General features: G+C 47.6%; 1 protein-coding gene across 1 annotated transcript in view; it reads left to right on the top strand.

Moving 5' to 3' along the window:
- LOC142074759 (CDC42 small effector protein 2-like) overlaps window positions 1-24,138 on the top strand; it is a 115,272-nt gene that overhangs the window by 59,738 nt on the left and 31,396 nt on the right. Inside the window, exon 3 of the mRNA XM_075135631.1 lies at window positions 8,728-9,045. Within this exon, the coding sequence (XP_074991732.1) occupies window positions 8,992-9,045 (54 nt within the window). The 5' untranslated portion in view covers window positions 8,728-8,991. The remainder of the gene's footprint in view (window positions 1-8,727; window positions 9,046-24,138) is intronic.

Here is a 24,138-nt window from a genome sequence, read left to right as displayed (position 1 = left end):
ACGACGGCTGAAATCTTTCCGCATATCTTGCAACTCACCCAGGGATAGGGATCGGGTGGTTTCCATCTCGTTTGAGTTCTTGCTCTTCCTCCTCCCCTCCTCGTGATGACCCTGCTTTTCCATCATCCCTTTCTAAATGACCTGACTTCCGCTTCCAAGATTTCCTCTTCTGTATAGGGGCGACTGATACCAGCAAGGATTGGTCCTCTGGTTCAGCTGTAGTACCTGTTGCTGGGGTTGGAGTAGCCGCAGTGCTCATCGTGGGGTTTGGAGTAGCTGCAGTGCCCGTCGCGGGGGTTAGAGTAGCTGCAGTGCCCATTGTTTTGTCATCAGATCCGGAGACCTTCTCTCCCCCTTGAGGGTTCTGAATAGTGTTGAACAGGGCTCGGTAGGCATGGGCCAGGCCCCAGCACGTTGCAGTGATTTGTGTCTCTCTGGAATTGCCAGGGTGACAGCATACGTTTTCCAAATATTTTACTAGTTTTTCAGGATTCTGCACTTGTTCAGGGGTGAAGCTCCAAAACATTGGAGGTGACCACTGTCCTAGCCACTTGCCCATACTATCCCACACACCCTGCCACTCATAACTATCCAGCCTTGGGGCAGATCTCTGGGTGGTATTCTTAAATAGTTGTTTAACCTTAAACAAGGCCTGAAACACATTCAGGAGACATAGGAATAGGAACGTGCTGGTTTGAACATCCCAAGGATATTCAAAATCCTCAAGAGCTGTTGCAATCAGCCTGGAGAAGGGGAAGGTATAGGAAGCTGTCTCCCCTGTAAATTGGCTCTCCGAGGAGAAGAGGTAAAAAGTGTAATTATTAATAGTTTCCAAAAGATAGCTCCCAAAGAACCAGGACACTTGGCTATTTTTCTATATATGTTATGGAGTAGGTTTTTTTCCTCAAAATATTTTTTTTAAAATAATAAAACAAAATCTGGTAGATAGATGTGTATTTTTTATTTGGTAAAGTTGTTGTTCTTTCCTTGTGTATAAAAGGATATCCTGCTGCACCATTTACAGTATTCTTTGAAACTTCATTCAGAAGCAACACATTCTCATAATATGATGGTCCTTCATGGCTATGAATTTGTTTTGAGCTTAATTTTTGAAGTATAGTCTATTCTTGAGTTACTTAAGGAAATAATGAAAACTATTTCAATATAAGTAGGGAGGAAAAAAAATTACTCCAAATGACCAATGATGACAAAATAAAACCCTTATAAGAAAATCTCTAAGTATAAGCAACTTAAGCCATAATGTTCAAAACCTTATCATAAAGGAAAGGACATGAATAAAATGGGTCACTGTACAGAATCAAGACCTATGCTTTTAGTGTTTAAAAATGCACAAAAAAGTATAACTTAAACTTTGAAGAAGTTTCTTCAATGTTTTTATTCTTAACTTGAAACTAAACATGGAGCATTTTGGGTGAGCTATGGGAAAGTTATGAGGAAGTGAAAAAAGGTTTTCAGCCTTATTCAGCCGATGTAGTGCTTTGTCTGGCAGTTACTTGCAAATCGGGTTTCTTGGGATCTGAGAGTACAAAAGAGAATTGGTGCATTAAAAGCATTGCCAAAGTTCCTAGAAGTGCCTGCCCTGCTAGGGGGAAGGGAGGAAGAGGGCTTCTGCAAGTGCATCTGGCCTGGTAAGATAAACATGGCTTTCAGAGCAGCTTCAGTAACTAGTTTGAACCCGTCCCTTCAACTTTTCAAAAATGTCAATATTATTTCAAAGAATACCTATCAGGGTACTTCCAACAAAGATTTCTGGAAAATCTATAGTTCTAGTTAAGGTGTGAAGTTTTCAGAATACGGAAATGCTTTTTTATCTAGATTTAGAAAAGCATATCTTTGCTTGACAGCTTGTCGTGGTTTAACCTGGCAGGCAGCCAAATACCACGCAGCCGCTCACTCACTGCCCCCGCCCCCCCAGTGGGACGGGGAGAGAATTGGAAGGGTAAGAGTGAGAAAAACTCGTGGGTTGAGATAAAGACAGTTTAATAGAACAGGGAAAAAAAGGGAAAATAATAATGATAATGATAAAATATACAAAATGAGTGATGCACAATGCAATTGCTCACCACCCGCGCTGACCGATAACCAAGTAGCGATCGGTACTTCCTGGATCACGCCTACCCTTCATATACTGAGCATGACGTCACATGGTATGGAATACCCCATTGGCCAGCTGGGCTGGCTGTCCTGATTATGTTCCCTCCCATCTTGTGTACCTAGCTCAGTCAGTAGGCACGGGAGCTGTCCTTGGACTAGGAGGGCACTCAGCAACAACTGAAAACATCAGTGTGTTATCAACATTCTCCTCATACTAAATCCAAAACACAGCACTAGGAAGAAATTTAACCCTATCCCAGCCGAAACTAGGACACAGCTGTGCTACAAGATTGTGGTCAAATAATATTTCAACCTTGCTACCTTGCTCTGTGAATGGACTGGGTAATTTTTCCATTGAGAAATATGAAGTGTCAATAAGCAGAATTCCTTAAGAAGTTAAAGGGGTGTACGGTCAGTTGTCATTTTCCATTAAGACAGTGAAAATTAGGAATAGATCAAACATAGATGATTGCTGGAAAATTGGATGCCAGTTCTTGATGCTGGTTCACCTAACAGAAGTTAGAGAATTTCAGCCTCACTTGAATTTCTGGTATATGCCATTTTCACTAGTCACTGTAGAATCATAGAATATCTTGAGTTGGAAGGGACCCATAAGGATCATCGAGTCCAACTCCCTGCTCCTCGCAGGACTACCTAAAACTAAACCATATGACTAAGAGCGTCGTCCAGATGTTCCTTGAACTCTGACAGGCTTGGAGCCGTGACCACTTCCCTGGGGAGCCTGTTCCAGTGACCGACCACTCTCTCAGTGAAGAACCTTTTCCTAATGTCCAGTCTGCACTTCCCCTGACGCAGCTTCATTCCATTTCCACGTGTCCTATCGCTGGCCACCAGAGAGAGGAGATCAGCACCTCCCCCTCCACTGCCCCCCTTGAGGAAGTTGTAGACTGCGATGAGGTCACCCCTCAGCCTTCTCTTCTCCAAGCTGAACAAGCCAAGTGACCTCAGTCGCTCCTCATAAGTCTTGCCCTCGAGACCTCTCACCATCTTGGTCGCCCTCCTCTGGACACACTTCTGATGTCCTTCTTATATTGAAGCGCCCAAAACTGCACACAGTGCTCAAGGTGGGGCCACACCAGTGCAGTGCAGAGTGGGACAATCACCTCCCTCGACCGGCTAGCTATGCTGTGCTTGATGCACCCCAGGACACGGTTGGCCCTTTTGGCTGCCAGGGCACACTGCTGACTCATATTCAACTTGCCATCAACCCAAACCCCCAGATCTCTTTCCATGGGGGCTGCTCTCCAGCCTCTTGTCCCCCAATTTGTATGTATAGCCAGGATTACCCCGTCCCAGGTGCAAAATCAGGCAGTTGCTCTTGTTAAATTTCATACGATTGGTGATTGCCCAGCTCTCTAGTCTATCCAGATCTCTCTGTAAGGCCTCTCTACCCTCGAGGGAGTCCACAGCTCCTCCTAGTTTAGTATCGTCGGCAAACTTAATGTACATTCGATTCCTGCGCCCAGATCATTTATAAAAACATTAGGGAGCACTGGCCCTAAAAGTGAGCCCTGGGGAACCCCACTGGTGACTGGCCGCCAGCCTGATGTAACCCCATTTACTATAACTCTTTGAGCCCGACTCATCAGTCAATTGTTCACCCAATGTATTATGGACTTGTCTAGCTGTGTGCTGGACATTTTGTCCAGAAGGAGACTGTCGTGGTTTAACCCCAGCCAGCAAAAATAAACACCACGCAGCCGCTCAATCACACCCCCCCGGTGGGATGGGGGAGAGAATCGGGAGGGCACAAGTAGGAAAGCTCCCGGGTTGAGATAAAAACAGTTTAATAATTGAAATAAAACTAAGTAGAACAGTAAGAATAACAATGAGAACAACAACAATAACAGAATACACAAAGCAGGGAATGCACAACGCAACCGCTCACCGACCGCCGACCGCGTGTCACGAACAGGGGGCGAGCCCCCCCACACACCTGGTTTTTATACTGAGCATGATGTCACATGGTATAGAATACCCCATTGGCCAGCTGGGTCCACCACCTCGGCTGTGCTCCCCCCTCCCGGTGCAAGCATCACCCAGCAACAGCCAAAGCATCAATGGGCCATCAACGCTCCTTTCACACCGAACCCAAAACACAGCACAGCCCCCAAGCTACTGGGAAGAAAGTTAACCCTGTCCCAGCTGGAACCAGGACAATATCCACCCCTTATTCTATACCATCTACATCATGCCCAGGTCTCACATTTTCCCATACATTCCAATTAGTCACCGCTACTTTTCCCTGCCTTTTGATATATACACACACAGAGATATCATTCCCTTAGTCCATGGGCCATCCCTCTAAAACGTCCGTTGAGTTCATTTAGTCCATGACTTCGGGTTCCACCTGTCATAACAGTCTTGCAGGGCAGGAGAGATGGTGTGTGGTGTTGGGCTCTTGCATGCGGAGGCCAGTTCTGGGCGCTCGTCCGGTTCTATCATTGTTGCACCTTGCTCAGTTTCATCGGAGTTCATCCTACATTAATCTGGGTGATTCTTACTGTAATACTGTTAATATGGCATATGGTAACCATAGAAGTGATGACATACAGTACTATGTAATAACTAACATCGTACAATTCAGTTCATTGGCTATTTTCACCCAAAATTAAATCCCCCTGAGGTACACACTGGACTTGCCCATCCTTTCTCATCACCCACCAAGTGCACCCAGGTCCCTGAGCAAAAGCAATCCCACGGATGGGTTTTCCCTTGCCAGAGGCAGGAGCAACCCAGACCGTCTTCCCCAGCATATTTCTCATATGCACGACAGGGACTTTATCCCCCTCTACAGTACGTAAGGGTTTGGATTGGGCAGGGCCAGCTCGAGTGACAGATCCCCTGGTGTTGACTAACCAGGTGGCCTTTGCTACATGTGTGTCCCAATGCTTGAATGTCCCACCGCCCATTGCCCTCAGTGTTGTCTTTAGCAGCCCGTTGTATCGTTCGATTTTCCCGGAGGCTGGTGCATGGTAGGGGATGTGATAGACCCACTCAATGCCGTGCTCTTTGGCCCAGGTGTCTATGAGGGTGTTTCGGAAGTGAGTCCCGTTGTCTGACTCAATTCTTTCTGGGGTGCCATGTCGCCATAGGACTTGTTTTTCAAGGCCCAGGATGGTGTTCCGGGCGGTGGCATGGGGCACGGGATATGTTTCCAGCCATCCTGTGGTTACTTCTACCATGGTGAGCACATGGCGCTTGCCCTGTCGGGTTTGTGGGAGTGTGATATAATCAATCTGCCAGGCCTCCCCATATTTGTATTTCAACCATCGTCCCCCATACCAGAGAGGCTTTACTCGCTTGGCTTGCTTGATGGCAGCGCATGTTTCACATTCATGGATAACCTGTGCAATAGCGTCCATGGTTAAGTCCACCCCTCGATCACGAGCCCATCTATATGTTGCATCTCTCCCTTGGTGGCCTGAAGTGTCATGGGCCCACCGAGCTATAAATAATTCACCTTTATGTTGCCAGTCCAGATCTACCTGAGCTACTTCGATCTTGGCAGCCTGATCCACCTGCTGGTTTTTTTGATGTTCCTCAGTAGCCTGACTCTTGGGTACGTGAGCATCTACGTGACGTACTTTTACAGCCAGGTTCTCTACTCGGGCAGCAATATCTTGCCACAACGCAGCAGCCCAGATGGGTTTGCCTCTGCGCTGCCAGTTGTTCTGCTTCCACTGCTGCAACCACCCCCACAGGGCATTTGCCACCATCCATGAGTCAGTATAGAGATAAAGGACTGGCCATTTTTCTCGTTCAGCAATGTCCAAGGCCAGCTGGATGGCTTTCACCTCTACAAACTGGCTCGATTCACCTTCTCCTTCAGCAGTTTCTGCAACTTGGCGTATAGGACTCCATACAGCAGCTTTCCACCTCCGATGCTTTCCCACAAGGCGACAGGACCCATCAGTGAACAGGGCATATTGCTTCTCGTTTTCTGGTAGTTTGTTATATGGTGGGGCCTCTTCAGCACGCGTCACCTCCTCCTCTTGTTCTCGTGATGGCCCTGGTTCATCTTCATCCCTTACTAGACGGGCTGATTTTCTTGTGCATTTTCTTTTTTGTATAGGGGCGACTGATACCGGCATGGGTTGGTTCTCTGTCGCAGGGGGCGGAGTAGCTGCCGTGCCTGCCCTGGGGGGTGAGGGAGCCGCTGTGCTTGCCGTGAGGGGTGGAGTAGCCACAGGGCCTGTTGCTTTGTCATCAGCTGCAGAGACGTTTCCTTCCCCTTGGGGGTTCTGAGTGGTGTTATACAGGGCTCGGTAGGCATGGGCCAGGCCCCAGCACATTGTAGTGATTTGTGTCTCCCTAGAATGGCCAGGGTGACAGCATACCTTTTCCAAATATTCTACTAATTTTTCAGGGTTCTGCACTTGTTCAGGGGTAAAGTTCCAGAACACTGGGGGTGCCCACCGTCCTAGGCATTTGCCCATGCTATCCCACTCGCCTTTCCACTCATAACTATCCAGCCTTGGGGCAGATCTCTGGATGACATTCTTAAATTGCTTACTAACCTTGGATAAAACCAAAACAATATTCCCAAGGAGTACCAATAGATGTATCTTAACTACCCAGGGATGTTCAAGGTACTGGCAAGTTATTTTAACAAAGGAGATGACATCATAGAGGAAGGTAGTGAGGGTGCCATTCTCTATTTCCTCCATAAAAAATCTCTCGGAGGAAAAGGTATAATTGCTAATGGTCTCCATGAGGTGGTACCCGAAATGCAGAAACGGCTTCATTACGAATCCCAAATACCAAATAACCCCCAATGCCAGTGTTTTAGTAACAAATCTCCCAGGCAAAACATCGTTAATCACGGCAGAGAACAACAGACTACAAAACCCAACTCCAATTTTTAACAGGTACAGTAAAAACAAGAGCATGGTGCAGAACAAATTAATATGTTACCAGATATAAATTCCTTAATATGCTCTAAATAATCTGTCGTTATCTCAACCCTTCGTGCCTCACGTTGGGCGCCAAAAAGGACTGTCGTGGTTTAACCCCAGTCAGCAAAAATAAACGCCACGCAGCCGCTCAATCACACCCCCCCGGTGGGATGGGGGAGAGAATCGGGAGGGCACAAGTAGGAAAGCTCCCGGGTTGAGATAAAAACAGTTTAATAATTGAAATAAAACTAAGTAGAACAGTAAGAATAACAATGAGAACAACAACAATAACAGAATACACAAAGCAGGCAATGCACAACGCAACCGCTCACCGACCGCCGACCGCGTGTCACGAACAGGGGGCGAGCCCCCCCACACACCTGGTTTTTATACTGAGCATGATGTCACATGGTATAGAATACCCCATTGGCCAGCTGGGTCCACCACCTCGGCTGTGCTCCCCCCTCCCGGTGCAAGCATCACCCAGCAACAGCCAAAGCATCAATGGGCCATCAACGCTCCTTTCACACCGAACCCAAAACACAGCACAGCCCCCAAGCTACTGGGAAGAAAGTTAACCCTGTCCCAGCTGGAACCAGGACAGATACTGTGAGAGACACTATCAAAAGCTTTGCTAAAATAAAAAAAACCCCACATCTACTGACTTCCCTTGGTCAACTAGATGGGTGACCTTGTCATAAAAGGAAATTATGTTAGTTAAACAGGACTTTCCCCTCGTGAACCCGTGCTGGCTATGACCAGTGACTGCATTGTCTCTCAAGTGTTTTTCAATAACTCCCGGAATAACCTTCTCCATAATTTTACCAGGCACTGAAGTGAGACTGACAGGCCTGTAATTACCAGGGTCTTCCTTCTTGAAAACTGGGACAACATTTGCCAGCTTCCAGTCGACTGGGACCTCTCCAGACTACCAAGACTGTTGAAAAATAACGGAGAGAGGTCCCGCGATGACATTGGCCAGCTCTTTCAGTACCCTCAGATGAATCCCATCCGGCCCCATAGACTTATGTGCATCCAGCTGGAGCAGCAAGTCTCGAACAAGTTCAGAGTCGGCTGGGAGTTTATCATCCCCCCAGTCACGGTCTTCCAACACAGGGCTCCGGGGGTCCCAGGGCCCATCATCGGTGTTGAAGACAGAGGCGAAGAAGGCATTAAACGTCTCTGCTTTGTCTATGTCCCTATTTGTGAGGTGACCGACCTCATCAAGTACAGAACAATGTTATGTCTGATCCTCCTTTTGCTGTTAACGTATTTTTAAAAGCCCTTTTTGTTGTCCTTCACAGTACTGGCCAGCTTGAACTCTAATCGAGCTTTGGCTGCACGAATTTTCTCCCTACAATGGCGACCAGCATCTCTGTAGTCCTCCCGTGTTGCCTGTCCTTGCTTCCAATGTCCATACACTTTCCTTTTCCGCCTAAGTTCTAGAAGATCCCTGCTCAGCCGAGCTGGCCTTCTGCCCCCCTTGCTTGACTTCCGACACTTTGGAATTGCCTGCTCCTGCGCTTTTAAGAGATGGCTCTTAAAAAGAAATAAGCATGTGAATTGTTTGCTAGTGTCTCTCCACTCTGTAGTTCAAGATATTATCAAGAAATCACTGGCGTGGGCGGCTGTCTGTGAGTATGAGATTCTGTATCATCTTTCTTTCTGATGTAACGTACTTCTTTCTTTTCAGGTTCACATAACGCTAGGGATCAAAGAAGCATATGTAACACTTGTGTGGTGCTGGGACCAGTCTTCTGAAAGAAGACTCCAAAATAAATTATCTTCAACCTGTTTATCCTGGGACTGACTTTTCTTTGGAGAAAAGCTCAACAGAGAAACTTTTCACACTGGAACCATTATAAATAAATCTATTTAAAGAACTTGCTACCTGGAGACAGTTTTGCAGAGATTGAATCCTGCTTTTCATCTGTGTTTGCACTTCAGACTGTAAACTATGAGTGAGTTCTGGTTGTGTTTCAACTGCTGTATTGCAGAACAGCCTCAGCCTGTAAGTATGAGTATTGAAACTGTTTTGTGCATAATTCAATACATTGTTCAATTTTCTTTTTTTTTGTTTTAGCTTCTTTTAAATTAGTGCTGTTGGACTAAGCCCAGTGAGAATTAAGGAATTAACTACCATCTTGGTTTAGCTGTGAAAGAGTCTGATCTAGACTATCATAGAGACATTTTCCTATCCTTAATCTTAAATCTGTCTGAAGTCTTTGAAAAGAGCCTTTATATGTTTGAACTGTAGAGAGGGAGAAAGGAAGGGGAGGGTGAGAGTGAGGAGGACCTAAACTGTTGCTCTAAGATCTGCCAAAAAGCAGGTGGAAATCTGGAAATGTCATGACGTCTGATACTGTTTAAGGCTTATTTTCCTGCGTGGCTGGACAATGGTGAAGGAAGGAAATATTGCTGTTAAGAAATATAGGGTAAAATCCATTCCTCCTCTGCCTTTCTTAGCATTCATTTAAATGAAGTCAGAGAGAGGGTGGGCGAGAGGGAGAGCGAGAAAGCAAGGAGGCGGGCAGGTGAGAGAGCGGGGGTGGGTGGAAGGGAACGAGCACAAGCCAGGGAGAGTGTGCGAGAGTGAGTGAGCAGGAGTGGGAGGGAGCAAGAGCGAGAGCACGGGGAGCGCAAGAGAGGGGGAGCGAGAATGTGCAGGCAAGCACGAGCAGGGGAGCGCAAGGGGGCGAGAGAGGGAGGGAGAGAGATCAAGGGAGCGAGTGAGGTGAGTGCGAGTGCAAACAAGGGGGGCAGAAGCACGGGAGCGAGCGAGGGTGAGCGAGCGAAGGCATGAGGGAGCGAGCGCTAGAGAGCGAGCGGAAGCGGGAGTGAGAGCAGGAAAGCGAGCGTGGGCGGGAGAGTGAGCGAGTGCGCGAGCAGGGGAGCGCGGGTGGGAGAGCAAGAGTGAGTGAGAGCAAGAGTGAGCGGGAGAGTGAGCATTTGGCGGGAGAGGGAGAGAGGGTGCAGCTGTGCGAGATCGAGAGTGAGGGAGGGAGCAAGCATGAGTCGGAGAACGGGAGCGAGGGTGCGAGAGGGAGGGCGGGAGCGAGAGGGTGAGTGAGCGGGGGCAAGAGAGCAACAGTGAGTGGGGCGCGTGGGCGAGTGTCCTGGTTTCAGCTGGGTACTTGGCTGCCTGCCAGGTTAAACCACGACAGCGAGCGAGTGAGCAGGAGGGCGAGGGCAGGCGAGAGGGGGGAGAATGAGGGAGGGTGAGAGGGTGTGAGTGAGCAGGAGGGTGAGGGCGAGGGAGGGCGAGGGAGGGCATGAGGGCGAGCAAGAGGGGGCGAGTGAGCGTGTGGGCGAGAGGGCGAGGGAGGGCGAGAAGGCATGAGTGAGCGGGAGGGCGAGGGCAAGCAAGAGAGCGAGGGGGGGTGAGAGGGCGAGCGAGAGGGGGAGGGCGAATGGGGGGGCGAGGAGGCAAGGGGGCAAGCAGGGATTAGGGAACAAACAATCACAAGGGGGCAGAGGGGCGCGAGGGGGCAGGGGATGAGGAGGCGAGCGAGGGGGTGAGGGGTTAAGCAGGGGCAAGTGGGTGAGGAGGTGAGTGGGAGCAAGGAGGCAGGCGAAGGAGCCAAGTGAGTGGGCAAGGAGGCAGGCGAGGAGGCAAGCTGGGACGAGGAGGCAAGCAACAGGGGCAAGCCGAGCAGGGGCGAGGAGCCAAGCGAGAGCAAGAGGCGAGGGGGCAAAGAGGTGAGCGCAAGGAGGAGATGGACTGGGGGGAGGAGGTGAGCATGAGGAGGTGAGTGCAGGGAAGGGAGCGAGGAGGCGAGCGCAGGACGGCGAGCGTGGGGCAGCAAGCACTAGGGGATGAGCGCCAGGAGATGAATGCGAGCATGAGACTTGAGGAAATGAACGCGAGGATACGAGTGTGAGCAAGAGTGTGAGGAGACTAGCGACAGGGAGGGGACGAGCACAATCAAGAGAGGGAGGAGATGAGAGAGAGAAGATGAATGCACGAGGGAGAGGAACAAGACGAGCACAAAGGAGAGCACGAGGATACAAGCACAAGGGAGAGAGAGAGGAGATGAATGTAAGAAGACGAGCTGGAACGAGAGAAGGAGATGAGCGCATACTGGAGAGCAAGGGAGGGGGGAGAGACTATCGAGAACGAGAGCGAGGCAGCTAAAGCAAGACACCGGGAGGCAGCAGGCAAGAGAGGGAGGAAAAGAGCACGAGCAAAAGAGGAAGAGAGGGAACGTGAGATGGCAAGAGCAAGTGAGACAGCAGTTGTGAGACAGAATGAGTGCGAGACTGTGAGAGAGAGCGAGTGCAAGTCAGCGAGGGCAAGACAGTGAGATTGAGCGAGATGGCAAGTTCAAGACTGAGTGAGAGAGGGTGAGACAGCGAGCGAGCATGAGACAGCGAGTGTGAGACAGCATGCAAGAGGAGGCGAGCACAAGAGAGAGACAGTGAGCAAGTGTGAGACTGCGGAAGTGAGCTGGAGCGAGCGCGATTGGTAAAACAGTGAGTGAGACGAGAGCGCACGTTTGAGTGAGCGCGAGAGATGGAGAGAGAGTAAGATAGTGATCACTAGATGGAGCAAGAGTGAGGCAGCAAGAGTGTGACACAGTCACAAGTGTGAGAGTGTGACTGCGAGCAAGTGCAAGCAGGTGAGAAAATGAGTGCAAGGTGTCAGTAGCACGCGTGAGAACAAGCGCAAGATGATGGGAGCAGGCACAAGATGGCAGGCGACACACTGAGCATGAGACAGCGAGAGCAAGCGAGTGCGAGTGAGCAAGGTAGCGAGAACGAGAGAGACTGAGATGGCATGAGTGAGCCAGAGAAAGATAGATATGGAGGGAGAGAGAGAGAGAGCGCGCGCCACCGATTGAGCAAGAACTAGAGAGAAACTAAGAGACTGAACAACTGAGAGACAGACAGACAGGGGGAGAGAGAGAGAAAGAGGGAGACAGGGAGTGAGACAAAATTCAGAGATGGAGACAGAGGCAGAGAGACAGCAAGAGAGTGGGAGTGTTAGGGAGATAGAGTGAGAGAGGGAAACAGCGAGCAAAGGCGCAAAAGATAGTGAGAGAGAAGGAAAACTCAAAGAGAGACAGGGAGAGAGACAGAGGAGATTATGTTAATTGATGTAGTGGTTCAAGCAGAATACCTGAAGGTTATGGGGTTTACTGCAGGCTGCAACACTTAGGTGTTTTCTAAATAGCAAATAGGTACAAACTGTAGTCCCTGGTTTCTCTAATTTGTGAAGTATGTGTTTTGGATAGTGGGTTGTTGGTGTTTTGCATGTGAGGTTTTGGGGAGGGTGTTGATTTTTTGGTTTGGATTTTTTTTTTTTTTTTTGGGAAGAATCTGCTTCATTGTTGCAAAAAACGATCGACTTAAGGAATATTTTACTTAGATTAATGCTTGCCCAGGATGCTGTTAACTGCTTTGACATCCTCTGAGGAAAGGCGCTACAGAATACTGTAAAATACAGAGCTCTTGGACACTGATAAGTAGGTCTTCATGGGGCATGCGTATAAGCACCGTGACTTTTTATTGAATGTAGTGCTCCTTAAATGTTTTGGCAAACACTTATTCTAGCTAGATTTTAAATTAGATGATGTTAATTATATCTGAAAACTATCGTATTTTTGAAAATTGACATCAAGTAAGTACTTTAGATATGGAAAAGCTGATCAGACTTAAGAGATGTATTAAAATACAAGAGGAATTTCTGAAGTGCATAATACTTATGTGAAATTACTGCAGTGTAAAATCTTCAGTAATGTTTTACAAATATGAGGGCCTCTTGATTATCCTTTGAAGACAGTAAAATTGGTCTCCTTGTACGCTGCTCGTATCATGCTTCATTTCACCAAAATGATCTTCTGCAGTATTTAGATCTCTCTCTCGCTCTTTCTCTTGCACACTCTCCCTCTTTGAACTTTATACCAGTTTAAATATTTATTTCTATTTAGTCTGTTTGATGTAAGCCCTTCTGTTCTGTCTGAACCATATTATTTTAAATAATAGGAAAAGTGATCAATGTCGTGGTTTAACCTGGCAGGCAGCCAAATACCACGCAGCCGCTCACTCACTCCCCCCGCCCCCCCAGTGGGACGGGGAGAGAATCGGAAGGGTAAGAGTGAGAAAAACTCGTGGGTTGAGATAAAGACAGTTTAATAGAACAGAAAAGGGAGAATAATGATAATAAATAATGATAGAATATACAAAATGAGTGATGCACAATGCAATTGCTCACCACCCGCGCTGACCGATAACCAAGTAGCGATCGGTACTTCCTGGATCACGCCTACCCTTCATATACTGAGCATGACGTCACATGGTATGGAATACCCCATTGGCCAGCTGGGCTGGCTGTCCTGATTATGTTCCCTCCCATCTTGTGTACCTAGCTCAGTCAGTAGGCACGGGAGCTGTCCTTGGACTAGGAGGGCACTCAGCAACAACTGAAAACATCAGTGTGTTATCAACATTCTCCTCATACTAAATCCAAAACACAGCACTAGGAAGAAATTTAACCCTATCCCAGCCGAAACCAGGACAGTATCCACCCCTTATTCCATACCATTTACGTTATGCTTAGGTCTCACATTTTTCGATACCTTTCAATTAATCACCACTATCTTTTTATATATATACATATATAATACATATACATACATATATACATATAATACATATACATACATATATACACATAAATATATATAAATGTCCATTGAGTTCTTTTAGTCCACAACTTTGGCCTCCATCTGTCATAACAGTCTTTCAGGGCCAGAAGGATGGTGTGTGGTGTTGGGCTGTTGCATCCTGAAGCCAGTTCTCATTTCGGTACTGCTGCACTCGTCCAGTTCTATCATCATTGCACTTTGCTCGGTTTCATTGGAGTTAGTTCATTCTTCATTAATCTGGGTGATTTTCACTGCTATACCATTGATAGCAACCATAGAAATAATGATATACAATATCATATAACAATTGACATCATAAAATTCAGTTCATTGGCTATTTTCACCCAAAATCAAATCCCCTTGAGGTACACACCGGACTTGCCCATCCTTTCGCATCACCCACCAGGTGCACCCAGGTCCTTGAGCAAAAGCAATCCCACGGATGGGTTTTCCCTTGCCAGAGGCAGGAGTAACCCAGACTGTCTTCCCCAGCATATTTCTTATGTGCACGACAGGGACTTTATCTCCATCTACAGTACGTAAAAGTCTTGATTGGGCAGGGCCAGCTCGATTAACAGACCCCCTAGTGTTGACTAACCAGGTGGCTTTTGCTAAATGTGTATCCCAATGCTTGAATGTCCCACCACCCATTGCCCTCAGTGTTGTCTTTAGCAGCCCGTTGTATCGTTCAATTTTCCCGGAGGCTGGTGCGTGGTAGGGGATGTGATAGACCCACTCAATGCCATGCTCTTTGGCCCAGGTGTCTATGAGGGTGTTTCGGAAATGAGTCCCGTTGTCTGACTCAATTCTTTCTGGGGTGCCATGTCGCCATAGGACTTGCTTTTCAAGGCCCAGGATGGTGTTCCGGGCAGTGGCATGAGGCACAGGGTATGTTTCTAGCCACCCGGTGGTTGCTTCCACCATGGTGAGCACATAGCGTTTGCCGTGCCGGGTTTGTGGGAGTGTGATATAATCAATCTGCCAGGCCTCCCCATATTTGTATTTCAGCCATCGTCCCCCATACCAAAGAGGCTTTACTCGCTTGGCTTGTTTGATTGCAGCGCACATTTCACATTCATGGATAACCTGTGCAATAGCGTCCATGGTCAAGTCCACCCCTCGATCACGAGCCCATCTATATGTTGCATCTCTTCCTTGATGGCCTGAGGCATCATGGGCCCACCGAGCTATAAATAATTCACCCTTATGTTGCCAGTCCAGATCCACCTGAGCCACTTCAATCTTAGCAGCCTGGTCCACCTGCTCGTTATTTTGATGTTCCTCAGTAGCCTGACTCTTGGGTACGTGAGCATCTACGTGACGTACTTTTACAGCCAGGTTCTCTACTCGGGCAGCAATATCTTGCCACAACGTGGCAGCCCAGATGGGTTTACCTCTGCGCTGCCAGTTGTTCTGCTTCCACTGCTGCAACCACCCCCACAGGGCATTTGCCACCATCCATGAGTCAGTATAGAGATAAAGGACTGGCCATTTTTCTCGTTCAGCAATGTCCAAGGCCAGCTGGATGGCTTTCACCTCTGCAAACTGGCTCGATTCACCTTCTCCTTCAGCAGTTTCTGCAACTTGGCGTATAGGACTCCATACAGCAGCTTTCCACCTCCGATGCTTTCCCACAAGGCGACAGGACCCATCCGTGAACAGGGCATATTGCTTCTCGTTTTCTGGTAGTTTATTATACAGTGGGGCTTCTTCAGCACGTGTCACCTCCTCCTCTGGGGATATGCCAAAATCTTTGCCTTCTGGCCAGTTCGTGATCACCTCCAAGATTCCTGGGCGACTGGGGTTTCCTATTTGGGCCCGTTGTGTGATCAGTGCGACCCACTTACTCCACGTAGCATCGGTTGCATGATGTGTAGAGGGGACCCTCCCTTTGAACACCCAGCCCAGCACCGGCAGTCGGGGTGCCAGGAGGAGCTGTGCTTCAGTGCCAACCACTTCCGAAGCAGCTCGAATCCCTTCATATGCTGCCAATATCTCCTTCTCAGTTGGAGTGTAGCGGGCCTCGGATCCTCTGTATCCCCGACTCCAGAACCCTAAGGGTCGACCTCGAGTCTCCCCTGGTGCTTTCTGCCAGAGGCTCCAGGTAGGGCCATTCTCCCCGGCTGCGGTGTAGAGCACATTCTTCACATCTTGTCCTGCCCGGACTGGCCCAAGCGCTACTGCATGAACTATCTCCTGTTTAATTTGTTCAAAGGCTTGTCGTTGCTCAGGGCCCCATCTGAAGTCGTTCTTCTTCCTGGTCACTTGATAGAGGGGGCTTACGATCTGACTGTAATTTGGAATATGCATTCTCCAAAAGCCCACAACGCCTAAGAAAGCTTGTGTTTCCCTTTTGCTAGTTGGTGGGGACATGGCTGTTATTTTGTTGATCACATCCATTGGGATCTGATGACGTCCATCTTGCCATTTTATTCCTAAAAACTGGATCTCCTGTGCAGGTCCCTTGACCTTACTTTGTTTTATGGCAAAACCAGCCCTCAGAAGGATTTGAATTATTCTCTCCCCTTTCTCAAAAACTTCTTCTGCTGTGTTGCCCCACACGATGATGTCATCAATGTATTGCAGGTGTTCTGGAGCCTCACCCTGTTCCAGTGTGGTGTGGATCAGTCCATGGCAAATGGTAGGGCTGTGTTTCCACCCCTGGGGCAGTCGGTTCCAGGTGTACTGGACACCCCTCCAAGTGAAAGCAAACTGTGGCCTGCACTCTGCTGCCAAAGGGATGGAGAAGAAGGCATTAGCAATGTCAATGGTGGCGTACCACTTGGCTGCCTTTGACTCCAGTTCGTATTGAAGTTCTAGCATGTCCGGCACGGCAGCACTCAGTGGCGGCGTGACTTCGTTCAGGCCACGGTAGTCTACTGTTAGTCTCCACTCTCCATTGGACTTTCGCACTGGCCATATGGGACTATTAAAGGGTGAGCGAGTCTTGCTGATCACTCCTTGGCACTCCAGTCGACGAATCAGCTCATGGATAGGGATCAGGGAATCTCGGTTGGTGCGGTATTGTCGCCGATGCACTGTTGTGGTAGCGATTGGTACTTGTTGTTCTTCAACCCTCAACAACCCCACAACAGTAGAGTCCTCTGAGAGACCGGGCAAGGTGGACAGCTGTTTAATTTCCTCCGTCTCCAGGGCAGCTATACTAAAAGCCCACCGATACCCTTTTGGGTCCTTAAAATCCCCTCTCCTGAGGTAGTCTATGCCAAGGATGCACGGAGCCTCTGGGCCAGTCACAATGGGGTGCTTCTGCCACTCATGCCCGGTTAGGCTCACTTCGGCCTCCAATACAGTTAACTCTTGGGATCCCCCTGTCACTCCAGAAATACAGATGGGTTCTGCCCCTTTATAGCTTGATGGCATTAGGGTGCACTGTGCACCAGTGTCTACGAGAGCCTTATACTCCTGTGGCTCTGATGTGCCAGGCCATCGAATCCACACAGTCCAGTAAACCCGGTTGTCCCTTTCCTCCACCTGGCCGGAGGCAGGGCCCCTCTAGTTCTGGTCATAGTATCCGCTTCTCACTTCTTGCAAACGTGAGTCAAGAATTTCTTCATTACAGTCCAAAGTAAGATCAGCCCTTCTACTCTGTCTGGGGAACTGTTCACTGGAAACTGGACCGTTGTGAGACAGGGTTTTCCTGAAAAGTGGAGCAGCATTTTTCCTGAGAGAACCCCCTTGTGTGATTGTTTTTCCTTGCAACTCACGTACACGTGCCTCGAGGATGAAGGTAGGTTTTCCATCCCACTGCCTCATGTCCTCTCCGTGGTCACGCAGGTAAAACCACAGGGTGCCCCGTGGTGTGTACTTTCGATATCCTCTCTCTTGAGGAGAAAAACGCTGACTCCTAATGGCTGAGATACTGGTCCGTACAGGTGGAGAATAGGACCTATCCTCTTTGAGTTGCTGGACCTCTCGGGACAGTTTCTCTACAGCCGAGACAAGGGAGGAGGAGATAGTTTCTTCAAAATCCCGAAGTCTGCTAACCACCTCATCCACCGTTGGTGCTTCTTCCTCTTTCCAGCACAGTACTGCCAACGAACTGGCGTATGATGCTGGTGCACTCCGTACCAACTTCCGCCACATGGGTCGCGTGCACTGAACGTCATCTGGATCTTTGGGCGTTTGGTTGTCGTTCAGGTCACTATAAACCACCTCCAGCACGCCTAGTTCTCTCAGGTACTGGATACCTCTCTCCATAGTGGTCCATTTGCCTAGGCGATATATAACATCTTCCTTGAAGGAATACCTTTCCTTCACGCCTGACAGCAGTCGCCTCCAGAGGCTGAGGACCTGTGTCCCTTTTCCAATCGCTTTGTCAATGCCTCCTTCCCTAGCAAGGGATCCCAGCTGTTTGGCTTCCTTCCCCTCTAATTCCAGGCTACTGGCCCCATTATCCCAGCATCGGAGCAGCCAGGTAACAATATGCTCGCCTGGACGACGGCTAAAATCTTTCCGCATATCTCGCAGCTCACTCAGGGATAGGGATCGGGTGGTTTCCGTCTCGTTTATGAGTTCTTCCTCTTCCTCCTCCCCTCCTTGTGATGGCCCTGCTCTTTCATCATCCCTTTCTAAACGACCTGATCTCCGCTTCCAAGATTTCCTCTTCTGTACAGGGGCAACGGATACCAGCAAGGGTTGGTCCTCTGGTTCAGCTGTAGTGCCTGTTGCCGGAGCTTGAGTGGCTGCAGTGCCTGTCGCAGGGGTTGGAGAAGCTACGGTGACTGTTGCCGGGGTTTGAGTAGCCACAGGGGTTGTCATGGGGGTTGGAGTAGCCGCAGTGCCTGTCGTGGGGTTTTGAGTAGCCACCGTGTCTGTAGCCGCCCCCGAGACTCGCCGCTCCGCCCGCCCCGATGAGGCACCGCTGCTTGCCCTCCCTCTTTTCTTGTTCCTGAGGGTTGATCTCTGGACAGTATTCCTGAATAGTTGTTTAACCCTAAACAAGGCCTGAACCACATTCAGGAGACATAGCAATATGAACATGCTTGTTTGAGCATCCCAAGGATATTCAAAATTCTCAGGGAATATTGTGGACATCTTTGTGAAGAGGATAGAAGAAAAAGGAGTTTCTGACGATATGGAAGGGAAGATGAACAAGTGGGAGAGAGTGTCCCATCCCGTCTCCCCCTTAAATTCATTCTCCGAGGAGAAGCAAGTGCAATTACCAATAATCTCTAAGAGGTGGTTCCCGAGGTACAGAAATGACGGCAGTGCCGAGTACAGATACCAGATTAGACTTACGACCAACGATTTTATCACCTCATAAAACAGCAACAAAATGATAATCTTGGCCCAGTTCCGAATAATGATAAACAGCACAAAAGGGAACACATACTGCAAGCAAGGTATTACATGACCCAACATTGAGAGCCAGCCCCACAACTTTGACAGCCAATACATCAACATTGTGACCAATCAATATAATGGATGCTTATAACAATTTTGCCTTAACACACTTTGGTCAGATCTATCGTTATCTCAACCCTTCGAGCCCCACGTTGGGCGCCAAAAAGGACTGTCGTGGTTTAACCTGGCAGGCAGCCAAATACCACGCAGCCGCTCACTCACTCCCCCCGCCCCCCCAGTGGGACGGGGAGAGAATCGGAAGGGTAAGAGTGAGAAAAACTCGTGGGTTGAGATAAAGACAGTTTAATAGAACAGAAAAGGGAGAATAATGATAATAAATAATGATAGAATATACAAAATGAGTGATGTACAATGCAATTGCTCACCATCCGCGCTGACCGATAACCAAGTAGCGATCGGTACTTCCTGGATCACGCCTACCCTTCATATACTGAGCATGACGTCACATGGTATGGAATACCCCATTGGCCAGCTGGGCTGGCTGTCCTGATTATGTTCCCTCCCATCTTGTGTACCTAGCTCAGTCAGTAGGCACGGGAGCTGTCCTTGGACTAGGAGGGCACTTAGCAACAACTGAAAACATCAGTGTGTTATCAACATTCTCCTCATACTAAATCCAAAACACAGCACTAGGAAGAAATTTAACTCGATCCCAGCCGAAACCAGGACAATCAAGTACTTAGGATATCTTAAATTACATAATAACTTATTGTTGTGGGTTAACCCCGGTAGGCAGCTGTCGTGGTTTAACCCCAGCCGGCAACTAAGCACCACACAGCCTCTCGCTCACTCCCCCCACAGTGGGATGGGGGAGAGAATCGGAAGAGTAAATGTGAGAAAACTCGTGGGTTGAGATAAAGGCAATTTAATAAGTAAAGCAAAAGCCATGCACGCAAGCAAAGCAAACCAAGGAATCCATTCACTCCTTCCCATCGGCAGGCAGGTGTTCAGCCATCTCCAGGAAAGCAGGGCTCCATCATGCGTAACGGTTACTTGGGAAGACAAACGCCATAACTCTGAACGTCCCCCCTGCCTTCTTCTTCCCCCAGCTTTATATGCTGAGCATGACATCATATGGTATGTAATATCCCTTTGGTCAGCTGGGGTCAGCTGTCCCAGCTGTGTCCCCTCCCAACTCCTTGTGCACCCCCAGCCTACTTGCTGGCGGGGCAGTGTGAGAAGCAGGAAAGGCCTTGACTCTGTGTAAGCACTGCTCAGCAATAACTAAAACATCCCTGTATTATCAACACTGTTTTCAGCACGAATCCAAAACATAGTCCCATAGAAGCTAATATGGAAAAAATTAACTCTATCCCAGTCCAAACCAGCACAGCAGCTAAGCACCACACAGTTGGTCACTCACTCCCCCCAGAGTCGGATGGGGAAGAGAATTGGAAGGGTAAAAATGTGAAAATTTGTGGGTTGCGATAAAGACAATTTAATAGGTAAAGCAACAGCTGTGCGCGCAGGCAAAGCAAAACAAGGAATTCATTCACTACTTCCCATCAGCAGGCAGATGTTTAGCCATTTCCGGGAAAGCAGGGCTTCATCACACGTAATGTTTACTTGGGAAGATAAATGCCATAACTGCGAACGCCCTCCCTTCCTCCTTCCCCCCAGCTTTTTATTGCTAAGCACGACGTCATACGGTATGGAATATCCCTTTGGTCAGTTGGGGTCAGCTGTCCCAGCTGTCCCCTCTCCTAACTTCTTGCACACCCCCGGCCTACTCACTGTTGGGGCAGCATGAGAAACAGAGAAGGCCTTGACTCTGTGTAAGCACTGTTCAGCAATAGCTAAAACACTGGTGTGTTATCAACACTGTTTTGGTCACAAATCCAAAACATACAAGCTACTATGAAGAAAATTAACTCTATCCCAGCCAAAACCAGTACACTCATGTTCTAGAATCGGTCAGGTCATATTATTTCTCAGTGAAAAAGAAAGAAAAATTATAAAAGGAATGAGAAGATTTTGTTTGGTTTTGGTGTCCTTGTAATTTTGTATGTAATCAAACAGATAAAACTTCCTTTGAAGTTTACTGTGAAATACAACCTTAAAATCTCTTTAACCATATAGTATTTTGTTGCTCCATAAAATGTACATCAAATGATCAAATTTTTCAAGGAAAAGCCTTTTAAAATAAGTAAAACTTCCAGTTGCCAGGTCTACAAACTCAGTCTGCATTCAGAGAGTTCGAGCAGGGTCTTTTTCCCACATTGGCACAGTATGTTTTCTGCTATTAATCCCTTTGCTTCAGCTCATTGGAATTTAGTAAATAATTTGGTCATAGAATCGTAGAATAGCTTGGGTTGGAAGGGATCTTTAAAGGTCATCTAGTCCAACCCCCCTCTGCCATGGGCAGGGACATCTTCAACTAGATCAGGTTGCTCAGAGCCCCGTCCAACCCGACCTTGAATGTTTCCAGGGATGGGGCATCTACCACCTCTCTGGGCAACCTGTGCCAGGGTTTCACCACCCTCATCGTAAACAATTTCTTCCTTATATCTAGTCTGAATCTCCCCTCGTTTAGTTTAAAACCATTCCCCCTTGTCCTGTCGCAACAGGCCCTGCTAAAAAGTTTGTTGCCATCTTTCTTATAAGCCCCCTTTAAGTACTGATAGGCCACAATAAGGTCTCCCCGAAGCCTTCTCTTCTCCAGGCTGAACAACCCCAACTCTCTCAGCCTTTCTTCAGAGGAGAGGTGTTCCATCCCCCTGATCATTTTTGTGGCCCTCCTCTGGACCTGCTCCAACAGGTCCATGTCTTTCCTGTGCTGAGGGCTCCAGAGCTGGACGCAGCACTGCAGGTGGGGTCTCACCAGAGCAGAGCAGAGGGGCAGAATCACCTCCTTCGACCTGCTGGCCACGCTTCTTTTGATGCAGCCCTGGATGCGGTTGGCCTTCTGGGCTGCGAGTGCACATTGCCGGCTCATGTCCAGCTTTTCATCCACCAGTACCCCAAGTCCTTCTCCACAGGGCTGCTCTCAAGAAGGAATAGAAATCAACTTAGACTCTTAACTATGTTGCCTCTGCAGGCAGTGCAGGGGTGAATATTACTAACAATTTATTTTTTGTGACCAAACTCGGCAGACGTTTATATTTGCAATGTTTAAGGGAAGAAATGCTGCAAGAGGCACTAAATGTGGTACAGTTTATGCTGTTACTGTTCCCCAGGTAAACAAACAACCATATCTGGTTTAGATTGTGTTTATGCAAATTTACTTATTTCAATTTTTTAAACAACAGTGTCCTGTAATTATGCAGCCTCAGATAGCTCAAAGAAGAGTGGTCTGAAAATGAAGACTGCAGCAAAACAGAACTGGGAAAAGCAGAAAGGTAGATACCTGGGAGTGGGTTTTTCAAAACTTTTTTCCTTAATGATTCCAAAGAGGGAATATTGAGAGTCTCAATGATAATGTACGTCTTTCAACTTTTTTACTCTTTTAGTTTTGCTGCTGGAAAACAAAACCCCTCTGTCATGTTCTTAGTGGGGAAATTTATATGCTTGCACATCAGCTTTAAAGACACACTAGATTTATAAAATGTACTTAAAGTTTATTTGAATTTTTAGTGCAATATGTTACAATTAACACTTTAAAACTTAAATGGATGTTTAAAATTGTCTAGAATGATGTCACAGTTAGAGACCTAGGGTCACTTCTGAAGCTGTAATGTTCTATTTCTACTTAAAAGCAGCTGGAGTATAAACCAAGTATACATTGCTTTTATAAAAAGAAGGGTTTTTTTTAAGCTTCTGAAAAGCTGTATCAACTTCCTTTTCAGGAAGGATTTTAATGTAGCTGCTGCAAATGATTTAGGACAAAGGAAGGTGAGGGAATTGCCAGAAGCTTGAAGTGGTAGGATTCCTTAATATCATTTTATATCATCTTCTAGTTATCCAGTCTTTGGGATCCTTTACAGAGGTAACTTGTAAATCCAGTAAGAATAACCACCATCATTTGGGGGAAATTCCTGGATGGTTATCAAATGACAAAGTTTACAGATACCTTTAGGGGACCAGGACAGAGATAAAAGTTACTGGAATAGAAAAGGAAAAGAATCAAAGACAGGGAGTGCTCCTTATAAGTATGCTGTGGGCTGCAGATATCAGTTATCTGGAAGGATGAAACTTTTGGACAGGCGTGAGTGGGGGTGTGCATTCAGCAAGGCAGTGAAGAGAGGGATATGGAGTGAACACCAGAGATATAGTAAGAAAGATGTGAAAAGGAGCACTACAGCCTTCTCATTTTCAAAATTGTTTCTAATGCATTATTTCCAAACATTTGAAGTGAAAGAGGCTCTAGGAAGCTCTCTATAGGGCAACTATAAAGCGATAGCCTGTCGTATACTAATTCCATATTAGACAATTCAGATTCTCCCCATTAAAGTGAGACATTTCACGTTGATTCATTTCTTCTTGTCCTAAATTATTTTGATATGGTATGCAGCTGTCCTTAGTGTAAAATTTTGAAGCTGTCAAGAAGCACATAGACCTAAATTACTCGGACAGCAGTTGTAGAAGGCTACTCTATAGCCTGTGTCCATGAATCTTTGGGCACTTTATACCCAGAACTTGGGGAATTTCAGTGAAATGGAGAAGTGTTTGTAGATGGAGGTGAGGCACAGAGACCATGCAGGAAATCTGGGAAGAGACAGATGCATATTCTATGCCTTGATTGTGGAAGCATGCTTCTGAATGGTATAGTGTTGTGGTTTAACCTGGCAGGCAGCCAAACACCACACAGCCGCTCGCTCACTCCTCCCACCCCCCGCAGTGGGATGGGGGAGAGAATCGGGGAAAAAAAAAGTAAAATTCATGGATTGAGATAAAGACAGTTTAATAGAACAGAAAAGGAAGGGATAATAATAATAATAATAATAATAATGGTAGAATATACAAAATGAGTGATGCACAATGCAATTGCTCACCACCTGCCGAGCAATGCCCAAACAGCGATCACTACTTCCTGGACCACACCTCCTATTTATATACTGAGCATGACGTCATATGGTATGGAATACCCCATTGGCCAGTTTGGGTTAGCTGTCCTGGCTATGCTCCCTCCCAGC

Source organism: Calonectris borealis, chromosome W (assembly GCF_964195595.1).
Source record: "Calonectris borealis chromosome W, bCalBor7.hap1.2, whole genome shotgun sequence".
NCBI lineage: Eukaryota > Metazoa > Chordata > Aves > Procellariiformes > Procellariidae > Calonectris > Calonectris borealis.
The sequence above is the reverse complement of the archived record's forward strand: the minus strand, read 5'-3'. Positions and strand labels throughout refer to the sequence as shown.